Source organism: Balaenoptera ricei, chromosome 2 (assembly GCF_028023285.1).
Source record: "Balaenoptera ricei isolate mBalRic1 chromosome 2, mBalRic1.hap2, whole genome shotgun sequence".
NCBI classification, from domain to species: domain Eukaryota; kingdom Metazoa; phylum Chordata; class Mammalia; order Artiodactyla; family Balaenopteridae; genus Balaenoptera; species Balaenoptera ricei.
In genome coordinates, this window is record NC_082640.1 from 50,888,101 (window position 1) to 50,903,349 (window position 15,249).

At 35.2% G+C, this 15,249-nt stretch overlaps 1 protein-coding gene across 5 annotated transcripts in view; it reads left to right on the plus strand.

Annotated features, from left to right (window-relative positions):
- MEF2A (myocyte enhancer factor 2A) overlaps nucleotides 1-15,249 on the plus strand; it is a 164,821-nt gene that overhangs the window by 126,766 nt on the left and 22,806 nt on the right. For all 5 annotated transcript variants that reach the window (XM_059912600.1, XM_059912597.1, XM_059912596.1 and 2 more), the window contains one exon: nucleotides 8,194-8,381. In XM_059912600.1, the coding sequence (XP_059768583.1) occupies nucleotides 8,194-8,381 (188 nt within the window). The remainder of the gene's footprint in view (nucleotides 1-8,193; nucleotides 8,382-15,249) is intronic.

A 15,249-nucleotide genomic window follows, 5' to 3' on the forward strand; every position in this document is an offset into this window, starting at 1 on the left:
TAGATTAAGAATTTTGGCAGAGAACTGGAAACTTTAAAAATGGACATTTTAGAACTAAAAAAAGTAATAGTATTAAGAACTGACTGGATGGGTTTAATAACAAATTAGACAAAGCAAAAGTGAGAATTGGTGAACTAAAATATAAGACAGGAACAATATTCAGAATTTTTGAGACATAAAAGGATGGATAATTCAAAAGAAGAGTAAGACCTCGAGGATACAGTGAGAAGGTCTAACATACTTAAAATTGGAGTCCCAGAGGCAAAAAGAGAGAAAATTGGCCAGAAGTGGTATTTGAAGAGATAATCACAGAATTTTCCAAACCTGGCAAAACACATCAAGCCATAGATTCAGGAAACCCTTTAGAACACATGTGGGATACAGGTAAAGCTGTGCTTTAAGAGAAATTTAAGTCTTAATGTGCATGAGAACACAGACATTTCACAAAAGAAGCTATCCAGGTGTCTAATAAATGTGTGAAAAGATGCTTGATTCAGTAATAAAGGAAATGCAAAATTAAAACCACAGACAACATTAGGTACCCACCAGAATGGCTAAAGCAAAATAGATAATACCAGGTGTTAACAAGGGTATGGAAAAGCCCAAACTCTCATACACTGATGATGGCAGTACAAATTGGTGCAATCATTTTGACAGTATCTACTAAAGTTGTAAATATGTGTATTCCATGACCCAGCATTTTCACTCATACTTATATACTAGGGAAATGCATATATGCACCATGAGCACCAAGAGATATGTAAAAGAATGTGTATGGCATTATTTGTTACAGCCAGCATCTAGAAATAATTCAGATTTCTGTCAGTAGTAGAGTGGATGAATATGTGATAGTACCTTTACATGAAGTAATACTGTACTGCAATGAAAATGAAGGAACTATAGCAGTAATCAACAACATGGATGAATTTCACCAAGCTAATACAAATGAAAGAAGAGAGATGCAAATACTAAATGATTCTATCTACATAAAGTTTGAAAAGCAGGCAAGCAAAACTATAGTTTTAAGGATGTCTGTGTAGGTAGATGGTAAAACTATAAAGAAAAACACGAAGTTACTGTAAAAGTCATGATATATGCCACTTTGGTAGGTGGAACAATAGGAGTATTTTGGGGGCCCAATTATAGAAACTAGCAATATTCTTTGGGGTTCTATGGTTACATGGTTCATACGATAAATCCTTGATCTTCTAAGTTTTTGTTTTGTACACCTTTCTGTATATGTATTATATTAAAAGTTTTTAAAATAAATATAATACTTTGATATAAAAAAGTAATTATAATCACAAATGTGGAGGCACTTTTAAAACTATGAGCATGTAATGTACATTGTAGTTATACTATTCTGAAATTTAGAGAGAAAAAAGTTCACACACACATACATTCACACTCACAAAGATTTGGCAGCCTTTTGAATTTTTGAACATTATTGTCTGCATTGGCAGCTAGATATGCAGCTTCATCTTGAGATGATGAAGCGAGTCAGTATAAAAGGACAGGCCAACAAGCTGAGGATGGCAAAGTGGAAAGCTAGAAAGACTGTGGGTCCTCTGTGTTGAGCTGTTGAAGGCACTGAGCCTGCAACCACTTTTCCCCAAGTCTTATGTGAGATAATAGATTTTTCTCATTCTTAAGAGAAAAAGTGAAATAAAATACAGGCCACATCTAGGGGAATATTTGATAAATGAATAGGCATTTAATGTACTTGAATATACAATTCAAAAAAGAAACCCAACTAGTATTTTAAAAATTGAAAAGCATGTTCCTCGTTGATAGTAATCATGAGATTCAAATAAAAATGCAAAAAAAAAAAACAGCCCCACCTAGTAATTGCCAACTATTACCACTTTTTATTGTGACATGGAAAGCTGATGAAGGTGGGTGAAACTGATAATCTGGTTATGTGTTTGTGGCATTGGAAATTAGTAACAGTCGTTCTGGAAAGTTTTTGACAAGATGTTTCAGTAGTCATAATAACCTGTTTTCCTCTAAGCCTAGTAATCCCATTTCTAGGAATCTCTCCTAAAGAAATCAATCAGACTATGCAAATGTTCATTGCAACTTTATTTATAGTAGGGAATAATAGGAAAATATCAACATATTCAACAGTGTAAAAATTAAGTAAATTAGAAATTTCAACTGAATTCCAATTTTTAGTTGTGATTTAAAACTATGCAAAAAATATACACATGGAAGATAAAAGGAGAAGAAATCCAAAATGATTATAATAGTTATGTTAAAATAGTGGAAGTATGTGTTTTCCCTCCTGTTTTCTAGTTTCTGAACTTTCTGTGATGCTATATTGATATGGTACATCTATAGTCATAAAATTATTACAGTAAATTAGAACATTCATTTGTTTTTTTCCTTGTAAAGTGATTTTTTGTATTTTATCTATGTAATTGTCCAAATAAAACCTGCTAGTTTTGTATGTATTGTAAATTGTATATATCTTTCATGGAGGCAATCTGCTTATTGCTTATGGTTTACTAGGTAAATTTCTCTACTGAGAATTTATATTTAATACTCAGATAATACTGTAACTTAGATGACTTTGGGAACTCTTTTTAACTTTGGGCCTCTTTTCAAAGATCAAGCATAATGTAAAATTGCCCAAATCCAGCAGTTTCACTTTTTTTAAAACATGTTGAGAAAGAGAAAAAAATACACTGGACTAGAAAAAGCTCAACAAGCTCTTGGAGTTAATATGGGTTGAGTGAAGGTAATAAGGATTTGCATTATAGCAGAGGCAGTGGCAGTTAAAAAGAAGAGATGGGTAAGGAGAAAGGCATTATAAAGAAAGAAAAGCTTGATAGCTCTGTGAAAGTGGGGATGGAAGCGATGGAGGATGACAGTAGTACAGGTGCTTAAAACAGGTTGAGTTTGAAATGACAGCAGCATATCTGGGGAACAGTGCCCACCAGATAGTTGCATGTGGACTGGAAATTAGGAGACACAAAGCAGAACTACAGATTGAAGAGTCATATTGAGGCAGTGGTTGAAGCCATGGGGATACATGAAGTCTCTGAAAGAGAAGGAGACATGGGGCTCTTTGGGGCTGTGTACCTAGGAAAGATTGAGAGGGAGTACAGAAGAACCAGGATCTCATGATTGTTTTAGATCATAAGTTTTTAATGGACAGAATCCATATTGTTCATCATATAGGAATTTTCACTGAGTCAAGTAAATATGTCATCAGTGATTTTAAAATCCATGGTCTTTTTAAATTTTAGAAACCTCATTCACTTCTTTATACAAATGACATAATTTTATAGACTTTTAAAGTATATTTTTATTTATTTACCTATTTATTGAATAATCAGCTGAAAGTTTGTCAGATTTTATGAAAAAATTGTCAAATATGATAAAATTAATTCTTGAACCTTGCTTTGGATGAATTTTTCAGAATCTCTTGAGATTTTCAAAATCCTCTGCATGTCAGTTCAACTTCTCAAATAGATTCATAGTAATAACCCTAAAAGAGTAGTATTAAGAACATGGGAGTGCTTTCCAGCCACTTCAGTGCAGTATTTCAGATGATACGATATTCTGAAATAGAAGCCAGATTGATATAATTGAATGACTTGCCTTAGAGCTGTAGGACCATAATTAAGATCAGCTTTGTCAAGTTTCTGGAAGCATTAGTATGCAGTTTGCTCGAAAGCATTTTTGTCACATTTGTGTCAGGGCATAAGTTATCATAAAGCTTGAAAACACATTTTAACAAAAGTCACATTAAATTGGGTTTATTCATTTAGAATCAGTACTTTATTCCTAAATTTGTAGGCTGTGACAAGATGAGTTATATCCTTAAAGTATATACCTCAAAAGTCTATCCCGGCAATGTCTTCATTTTTGTCATAAAAAATGAAAAGGAGGTAAGAAGGCACACATTAGGCAGTATATCACTACACTCCACAAAATAACAAATGGTGCATATAAGATTATCTTGTTTCAGTCTGGCAAGTTACCAAACTCTTACATCATCCTGTAATCGTCTGCTGCAGACTCTGACTTTATACTCAGAAATATCGTGCTTTTAGGTCCCCTTTCATTCTTGTAATTTGATTCTCATGGGTTACTATGGTACCACGTCTAGCTGAAAAGCATCATAGATTCCACATGGGAAAAGCACATTAGTGCTTCTTGATAATGCGTTTTTCTAAATTACACCTTTGCATCATCTTATAATGTATTTGAGAGGAAATACTGCTTTATCCTTCAGATTTGAGTGCAAATCAAGTAAATAAGAATCTTCTATATATTATCAGAGAAATTAAGAACATATATTCATGCCATTATTTAAGAGAAGCATTTTTAATTTGCACTTACATTCTACTGGTTTCTGTTAAACCTTCAGGTTTTTGTATAAAATTATTTGATGAGCATTTTATATCCAGATGACTTGCTTAGCAGTTACCTCTGCCCAATTCATGGATGAGCTCTGCTCCACAGGGGATGGCCTAGTGCAGAGCTTGTTTTTTTAACAGCACTGCTTTCTGGAGCTTAACAGAGTGCAGGAAATTGCTTTCTGGGGTGTGGAAAGGAGATTCAGCCCAGATTTAATACATACCCCTTCAAGATAATGGAAGCAGAATGCAGGAAATAACCTCATAAGGTTAACTGAAGTATCAGTCCCCACAACAAAATTAAATCACATAATGAATTAAAAATGGTAGGTCACTTGGTAAAAGTTTTGGAGAAAGCAAGAGGAATTGGGTGAGAGTAACTTGGAGGGGGAAAGAAGCACTGATCATCTGGAATCCCAACATTTTGAATGACAAGTGCTGAAGAGATGCAGGCCAGTTCCTAAGTGCTGCACCTCACTTCTCTGTTTTCTTTGTCCCTTGAAAATGTTCTGGTTAGGATCCAACAAAGTTGATTATATCACATTAGCAAAACATTGATTTTTAGTTTCTCATATAAATCACCTAAATAACATATCTTTTCAAACTCTAATATAAGCAAATATACTGAAGCATTCATTTCCTTCAGCAGAACTTCAAGAACTTAATCTCTTTCTAGTTATATTTTTTAATTTTAGAATTTACATATCTTTTCATCAGTTGACCCTATTCATTATATATTTTGTTCCTGAGAATGTTTTATAAACTGCCAAACACTACATGGATTTTAGTGGGTTTAAATATTTCTCTTCCAGTCAAGAAACTTCCATAGAATTAAAATGATCTGATAACCCAATACAAAAGCTCTTAAACTGAAAAATATGTGCAGTACATAATTGGTTTTTGTCATTAACTCATTGCAGTACTCATTGTACTACATTTCACTTTTTAGAATAGTCTTCTCAGGGTGAGATTTTAGGAAGGTTTTAGACCAGTGTTAAGCACACAGCAGATACTCAGTTTTGGTTAGTCCCTGCATGGATTTAACACAGACATGTATATATATTTGTAATATCTGGTGTCTGTTTATTTTTGGAGGATTCTTTTTTTTTTTTTTTAATTTATTGATTTCTGGCTGCATTGGGTCTTTGTTGCTGCGCGTGGGCTTTCTCTAGTTGCGGTGAGCGGGGGCTACTCTTCGTTGCGATGCATGGGCTTCTCCTTGCGGTGGCTTCTCTTGTTGCGGAGCATGGGCTCTGGGCACACGGGCTTCAATAGTTGTGGCACATGGGCTCAGTAGTTGTGGCTTATGGGCTCAGTAGTTGTGGCTCATGGGCTCTAGAGCGCAGGCTCAGTAGTTGTGGCGCACGGGCTTAGTTGCTCCGCGGCCTGTGGGATCTTCCTGGACCAGGGCTCGAACCCATGTTCGCTGCATTGGCAGGCAGATTCTTAACCACTGCGCCACCAGGGAAGTCCTTTTTGGAGGATTCTAAAGTTGTCTTTTTTGCTTTATACTGGAAGGAAAAGAACAGAATAAATACAACTGCCCTTTCCTTGTGACAGTCGCTGAAGCCATGGACTCTGTGCTTATCTGCCCCACCTTTCCTTAGTCACACTTTGTTCATTCATACTTTAGTGTATTTTTCTCACATTTATTCATAATGCCTGCCTTCTGTCATCTTTTGCCCTTTCAGACTGCTTAAATAGTTGATCCCACAAAGTCTTCCCTAATTAAAAGCCCACATGCCTGTATCAGTGCTTTGCTTTCTATTTCCTTGTAAATTTTGTGTGGTTACATTTCATTGTGTTGCCCATATCTTAAGTATAATTTTGACATCTTCATGTCTCTGTGGTGTATGCCTGTTCTTGCTAACTAGGTGAAAAGCTGCTTGAAGACCATGTAGGGTTTTTTTTTTTAATCCCTTCCTATAATCTCCTCACTGCATAGTGCTCTACACCTAATAGACATTTAAAAGTTTATTTCTAAATTGTAAAGGTAGTTCTGTGTTGTCTGATTTTAGATGGTTGCTACTATTGATGTGTGAATGCTGAGTCCCACCCAGAGAATTCAAGAGGCCTCTTCAGCCCTCCAGGAACTTCTAGTTCACTATTCTGAATATTTTGTTTTTGGTTAGCTTGTAATAAACACTAGGAATGGAATTCTTAAGCCAACAAAGTTTTCTTCTATTCGGTGCCCTTAAATTAACATCTATATACTGTAATAGAGTAGAGATAGATACTAAGCACTATTCAAAATAGAATAATAGTAAAACATTCATGGAATTAAGTCTCTGTTGCTAAAAGTACACCATATACATGGTAAACTTAATTTTTTATGTTTTGATTATTATAAAGCTGATGATTATTTTTAAAATATGGAATAGTAGAGTGACCTATGCTGTATTTTTTATGGGCAGTTAACACTACATCTTAAATTTAGTAATTAAATTTTCACAGAATATTTTAAAAATATATCATGTAGTTAACGTTTTCTGTTCTCACCTGCTTTATTTAAGATTTACTTAGAAATCAAAATAGTATATGTAGCCTCTATTTTATAAATGAACATTTATGTTCCCGTATATTGTTACTTTACTTTGTTTTTGATTTGTGACATTATCTCCACCATTGAACTGTAAGCTGATGAATAGTAATAGGATACTCTCAGTTGCAACTGACAGAAAACCACCTCAATTAGGCTTAAATAGTATAGGGTATTTACTAACTTATATGTAACTGAAAAGAGCCAGAAGTGGTATAGACGGTAAGCATGGTAGGGCTTTTACTTCATTTATTTTCAGTTCTCCTTTCTCTGTCAGCTTTGTTCTCATTCTGACTTTCTTCTGAGTCTCAAAATGGCTTGAGAATAAAATGCTTCCCCAGTCACATTTGGAGGAATGCAGGAAGGAGCCTTTCTCACTACCATATAGCAACCGCTTTACCTAGGTTCTGATCACTGTGGTGAGGGAGAATGCCGTATACTCATTGGCTTGGGCCTAAGTCAAATGCCCATCAACAAGCCAGTCTGTGGCAAGGGGGATTGAAGTGGAGTCAGCCCCACCCAAACCACATGGCTACACATGAGGAGGACTAGAATGACTGCAGTATCCATGAAAATAGGGATGATCTCTTACATTAATTTTCTATCTCAACTGGTGCCCAAATGTACTGTGTATATACAATAGAACATATACCACACTGTATCTTTTTCCTTATTTCCTCTCTAAGAAAGATAGACAATTCTTTAGGGAAAGTTAAAAAGTAAGAATTAGTTGATTGAAGTCAGATAAATCACAGATACTTAAAGAAGACCTTAATGGCAGCTAAAGAACGGAACAGGTACAGGTAGAGCTATAAGGAAGAAGTACTTGGTGAAAATAAGGCATTAGAGCTGAGTGCTAAATAAGCTTCAGTTAAGGAGATGCCCTGATACCTAGTTCTGTGCCCAGAACTTAGTAGGAGTGCCTTTGTTGTCGCGAGAATGAATGAATAGGCTGGTCTCAGGCATCTTCTTATATATCCCCATTATCTTGGTCCCCAGTAGGAGATGCCCCATTAGAAACATATTTTGTGTTTTAAGTTTCTGTCAGCAGGTCCAAGCAGTAAGACTGGAAACAAGTAGCATTAGTCTTAAACTTTATATGTATTTCAGACTTGCTTCACTCTCTTTGCTTATTTTTAAAGTATTCAAAGATGACATGGTTAGATATTCATGAGTTTTATTGTAAAATTCACTTGAAACTGGGACTGGGGAAAACTTGCATCATATTTGTACCAAAGAATTTTAATGACTCGTTTCATGTTAATGAATGGTATTTCTTTTTTCCAGGGAATGGATTTGTAAACTCAAGAGCTTCTCCAAATTTGATTGGAACTACTGGTGCAAATAGTTTAGGCAAAGTTATGCCTACAAAGTCTCCCCCTCCTCCAGGTGGTGGCAGTCTTGGAATGAACAGTCGAAAACCAGATCTTCGAGTTGTCATCCCCCCTTCAAGCAAAGGCATGATGCCTCCACTGGTACGTTAAACCTTTCTTCAATTTCATTCTTTAAAATGTGTATTTTATACATAGTGTATATTCTCCTTTGCAATTTACTGTACTTCCATAGACTAGACCTTTTCCTAATGAGTATTTCTATTTGAAATTAGCATTTGAAGAGACAAGTCTATTTTAAATACACAGAAATCAGATTATGAAAAAACAGGAAATCTACCTAATGGTTATTTAAAATTAAAGCTAAATATGGAGAAGTTATTATGTTAATTTTAATTTACCAAACTGGAATCTTTGCTTAGAGGTCTCATCCTCAATTTGATAAATTAAACCTGACTTAAGTACTTCTTCTCTGTGCTCTGCATACTTTCAGTAATTTTTGCACATACTTTTCTGTAAGAGAAACACTAAATTATTTGTTAGAAAATTCTACATACCAAAGAGAACTATTGTAGAATAGGAAAGAATGCATAAAAACTTGGATGAGTTGTTCTCATAATCTTTGTTTATTCCTTCTGAAATAACCTTCCCGTTTAACTCTTATAAGAATACAGGTCTGCCCACCCCAGCCCTTAACAATGTTCCAGCCTCATTTGCTTTTGAATCCTGTGTTTATAAGAAGAGGAAAATATGTCTATCCCCCTTAGCTTTCTATAGAAAAAAGTTAGAATATATATGCAAGTTTTAAGACCATTCTGATTTTAGCAACTGTTTGACTACTAACAATCAATGTGATGTGTCAGGTGGTCTTTCTACTATGCAGCTGCTAAACTGGCCATTTGATTGTTTGCTAAGTGAAAGTAATGCTATCAGGCTTTAGATAATAATTCTACATTGTATAATGATTTATAGATTCCCAAACATCTTTATATGCATTGTATCATTTGATTCTCAAACAGTGATCTTGGCAGGTAAGATAAGGAAACCAAGGGAAGGTTAGTACTGGTCCAAGGTAGCACAAAAGAGAGCCAGAACCAAAACCCTTTAAGTCAAAAACAAAGTGCTTTTTCATTCGGAGATATAGAAAAGTGGAAACCGTTGCTTCCAGCCTAACACTGAAAAAATGTTGGGCAAACAATTTCATAGTTTTCCTTGAACACATTGTAGTGCTGAGATTTCAGGGCAACCAACTGGCCCAGACTCTAGGGAGAGACAGATACTGCAGGGAGAGGACATTGGAGCACTGACTTTATCTGGGCAAGACACAGATAATAAGAGTTAAGCTAGGGTGATTGGTGAATTGCTGGAGGCCAAGTGTTCACTGGCAGGACTCTGTAAAACCCCTGGGACTGCTATGTAGGGAGAGTCTTAAGCCCTCTTGCAGGCTTTTTCTCCATGAACCCCACTGGGTGCTCACAGAAAAAATTGGGAATGTCCTGAAAAAGTCTCCTTTGTGGTGTACAACGGGAAGAGAGGGGAAGAGCAGCCACTGCAGTAGGGGCAAAAAGTTTTGCCTGGGTCCTTCTCCCCTTTCACTCCTATGGAACAGAAGTCTTAATCTGTGAGGAGATGAACGACATAAACGGTCATCCTTAGGCACTGGTGAATTCCCATTGTATCTGGGGAAATGGAAACGAAAAACTCTCTCAGCCCATGGTGAAGGAGCAGGAACAATGTCTTGAACATGGCAGAATTTCTGAGAAGGCTGCAGCCTGAGGCATAGCACAAAGGGGAAGGCTTAAAACTGAGAATGAGCAGTCTTTGGGGAAAAAACAAATAAACAAAAAACCTCTAGCCAACCAATCTTCCATTCCCACCAGAGGGATTTGAGGCCTGTGGTGGATACACATAGCAACATTGAAGCTCAGACCCAGCCCAGTTCTTAATTAAATTAACTCAAACTCTGCACTAAAGGCCTAGCAGGAGGAAAGACCTGCTACAGGTCTTCAGGTCAGTAAGAATTACCCAAACTGAAATATAAAGAGAAGAGTCAAAACAAAAAAAAAAACAGAACAAAGCCTCTAATATTTGTGGGGCTTTTTCAGATGATTTAACATGTTTATAACTAGAATTTCAAAAAGAGAAGAGAGAGAGAACAGAGCAGAAGCAATGTGTTTGAAGAAATAATAACCAACACCAAACACACACACACTCAGACTGCTAAAAGCAGAAGACAAAGAGGAAAATCTTAAAGGCAACCAGGGAAAAGAGACAGATAAATATATAGAAGAATGAAGATAAGAATTTATACCATACTTCTTTTCAGAAACTATGCAAGCTACAAAACAGTGGAGTAATCTAAAGTGCTGAAATTAAAACAAAAACCAAAAAACTTTCAACCTAGAATTCTGTACCCAGCAAAAATATCTCTCAAGAAATGAAAGAGAAATAAAAACATTCTCAAAAGAAAATTGTGGGAATTTATTGCCAGCAGACATACTCTACAAGAAATGTTAAAGGATTTCCTTTGGAAGAAGGAATATGCTACCAGCAAGCTCTTGGGTCTATACAAAGAAATAAAGAACAATGGAAATGGAATAAATGAAGATAAAATAAAATTCATTTTGTCCTTCATTTGATAAACTTTAATTTTAGAACAGTTTTAAATTTATACAAAGATTGCAAAGGTAGTACAGAAAGTTCCCATATGCTGCACACCCAATTTTTCCTGTTATTAACATCTTACATTAGTATGGTACATTTGTTACAACTAATGAATCAATATTGATACATTATTATTAACTAAAGTCTACACTTTATTAGGATACCCTTAGTTGTTAACCCCATGTCTTTTTCTGTTCTGGAATCCAATCCAGGAATACAACATTGCATTTAGTAGTCATGTCTCTTTAGGCTCTTCTTGGCTGTGATAGTTTCTCTAAGACTTTACTTTAATGACCTTGACAGTTCTGAATATTGGTCAGATATGTTGTAGAGTGTTCCTAAATTGTGGTTTTTCTGATGGTTTCCTCATTATTAGACCGGTGTTATGTGTTTGGGGGAGGAAGGCTGTGGAACTAAAGTGCCATTTTCATCACATTATATCAAGGGTACATACTATCAACATGACTGTTGATCACTTTGGTCATCTTGCTGGTGTAGTATTTCACTGGCTACTCTTTTCCCCCTTCCCATACTGTCCTCTTTGGAAGGAAGTCACTGTGCAAGGCCCACACCTAAGGAGTAGTGGGGGTTATTCTCCTACCTCCTTGAAGGCAGACTATCTACATACATTATTTGGAGTTCTTCTGCACAGGTGACTTATCTGTTCTCTCTCATTTATTTAATCATTTATTTATAGTGAATATTAATATGGACTCATGGACATTTATTTTATACTTTGGGTTATAATAATACTAAATTCTGTTAATATATGATTCTATCAATACCAATACTGGTTTATTCTGTTGCTCAAATTGTTCCAGCTTTAGCTGTTGAGGACTGTTCAAATGGTTCCTGTGCCCCTTTTATGTACCCTCGTCTTTGTGGGGTTTTTTTGGCAGGGAGGAAAGTGGGGGTTACTATTTTATTTTCTGGTTACTACAGAATGCTCCAGGCTCATCTTATGTATTTCCTGCCCCAGTCCTGGAATCAGATATTTCTCTGAGGAACGTTGGTTCCTTTTTTTGGAGAATGATATTAGAAACCAAGATCTGGGTGTTTTCCCTCTTCTTATTTGCCCCAAAAGATAATTGGCTTTCTAAAGCAAAAATAGTGGCAATGACTTTTGTGTTTATAGCATATGTAAAAATAAAATGACGGCGGAGGGATTAGAAATATACTGTTGTAGGTCTTTACACATGATGAGGTGTATATTTGAAGGTGAACTCCAATTAACTGAAGATGTATATTGTAAACCCTAGTACAGCTATAGGAAATAAAAAGAGGTATAAATAAGTCAATAGAGGAGATAAAATAGAAACATAAAATATGCTCCAGTAGCCCAAGAAATGGGAGAAAAAGAGAATAATAAAGAACAGATGGAACAAATGAAATATAGCGAGCAAGATTGTAGATTTTAATCCAACTATACAAGTAAACGTCATAAACATCAGTTAAAAGACAAAATGTCAGATTGATTAAAAAAGGAAGATCATACAGTACACTGTCTATAAGAACCCCACTTTAAATATAAAGACATAGGTAAAAGGATGGAAAAAATATACCATGCAAACATTAACCAAAAGAAAGCTAGTGTAGCCATATTAATTTCAGGCAATGTGAACTTCACAATAAGGAATATTATCAAGGATAACAAAGGATATTACATAGTCCATATTCCAAGAAATAAGTATCTTTAATGTGTATGCACCTAACAGCACACCTTCAAAATACATAAAGCAAAAACTGATACAACTAAAAGGTGGAAGAGAAAAATCCACAATTGTAGTTGGAACCTTCAACACTCTTCTCTCAGTAATTGATAGAACAAGTAGGTAGAAATATCAGTTAGGGGTTTAGGTGACCTGAGCAGTATTCAACCAACCTGACCTAAGAGACAGTTACAGAACACTTCACTTCACATAGCAGAACACACATTCTTCTTAAGGGCACTTGGTACATTCAGCAATTTAGACCATATCCTGTGCCATAAAACAAACCTTAGCAAATTTCAATCATACAAATTACAGTCTCTGAGCATAATAAAATCAATAACAGGAAGACAACAGGAAAATCTCCACATATAGAAATTAAATAACATACTTTTAAATAACTCATGGGTGTAAGAGGAAATCTCAAGGGAAAATTTGAAATATATATAGCATATCAGAATTTTAGGGACCACCTAGGGTAGCGTTGAGAGGGGAAATTCATAGCATTAAACGTTTATATTAGAAAAGACGAAGGTCCCAAATCAGTAAGCATTTACTTTAAGAAACTCAGGAAAGAAGAGCAAACTTAACCCAAAGGAACCAGAAAAAAAGAAAAAAATGAGGAGCAGAAATTAATGAAACTTAAAACAGAAAGACTGTAGAGAAAAGGAATCAAACCAAAGGCTGTTTTTTTTTTTAAAAGATCAATAAAACTGCTAAATTTCTAGCCAAGGTTACCGAAGAAAAAGAGAAGAACACAAGTTATCAATATTAAGAATGAAAGAGGTTACATAACCCAAAAGACACTAAAAGATACTGCAAACAATTATTGTACAGAAGATAAGCTACAGAATAATACTACAAACAATTATTGTGTAACAGCTAATCTAAAAACAAAACAACACTACAACTTAAAAAGGGGGTAAGGGGAATACTACAAACAACTCTATTCTAATAGATTTGATAGTTTAGATGATATGGGTAAATCCTTTGAAAAATACAAATTACCAAAGAATTATCAGACTCACTGAAGAAGAAATAGTTAACCTAAATAATAAATATCTATTAAAGAAATTGAATTCCTAGTTTTAAAACCTTCCCAAAAAAAACTCCAGATGCAGAGAGTTTTACTGCCAAATTTTACCAAACATTTAAGAAGAAATGATATCAATTCTACATAATTTCTTTCAGAATAAAGGCAAGGAGGGAACACCTTTTCTTTTCTTTTTTTTAAGATTTAATTTTATTGATTTATTTTTTTGGCTGCGTTGGCTTGCTGCACGTAGGCTTTCTCTAGTTTTGGCAAGGGGGGCTACTCTTCATTGCGGTGCACGGGCTTCTCCTTGTGGTGGCTTCTCTTGTTGCAGAGCACGGTCTCTAGGCCCACGGGCTCAGTATCTGTGGCTCGCGGGCTCTAGAGCACAGGCTCAGTAGTGGCGCACAGGCTTAGTTGCTTCATGGCATGTGGTTTCTTCCCAGACCAGGGATTGAACCCATGTCCCCTGCATTGGCAGGCGGATTCTTATCCACTGCGCCACAAGGGAAGTCCCAGGAGGGAACACCTTTCAACTCATTTTATTAGACCATCATTACTCTAATACAAATCAGAATCAGACATTACAAAAAAAGTATAAGCCAATATCCCTCACGAACTCTAGACATAAAATCCTCAACAAATATTAGTTTATTAGTAAATAAATTCATCAGTATACTAAAAAGGATAATATATTAAGACCAAGTGGGTTTCATTTCAGGAATACAAGGCTGATTCTAAATTTGAAAATTCATCAATATAATTTACCATGTTAACAGAATTCAACTTTTATTTATAATAAAAATAACTTCCATCAAACTAGGAGAAGAAAGGAAGTTTTTTAACCTAATAAAGAGTATTTTCAGAAATTCTACAACTAATATACCTAATAAGGGGGAAACAGTCTTTTGGTAAAATAATATTAGGAACTAGACAGTGTTGTTTATTCTCACCACTCATATCCAACATTGTACTGGAAGTCCTAGATGAAACAGTAAGGCAATAAAAATAAATAAAATGTATACACACTGGGAAGAAAGTTAAACTGTCTCTGTTCACAGAAGATAATATTTATGTAGAAAAGCATAAAAGAACCTACAAAAAAACTTCCAGTGAACAATTGGAATATGAAATTTTAAAATACCATTTAAATATTACTCAAAAAACTGCCTACAGATCTCACCAAATATGTGCATGATTTTCATGCTAAAACTACAGAACATTGTTGAAAGAAATCAAAGAGCCAAATGAATAGAGATATCATATTAATGGGTTTGAAGACTCTATTGTCAAGATGTCACTTCTTCCTAAATTGGTCAACAGATTAAACACAACCCCAGTTTAAATCACAGCAAGCTTTTTTGTAGATATCAACAAGCCAATTCTAAAATATGTATGGAAAGGCAAAGGAACTACATTGGCCAAAACAATTTTGAAAGAGAGCAAAATAGGAAGACTAAGACTACCTGGTTTCAAGACCTACAATAAAGCTACAATAATAATGTGTGATACTGGCAAAAAGATGAGCACATGGGTCAAAGAACAAAACAGAGAGCCCAGAAAATAGACCCACACAAATATATTCAGTTGGTTTTTTACAAAGGTA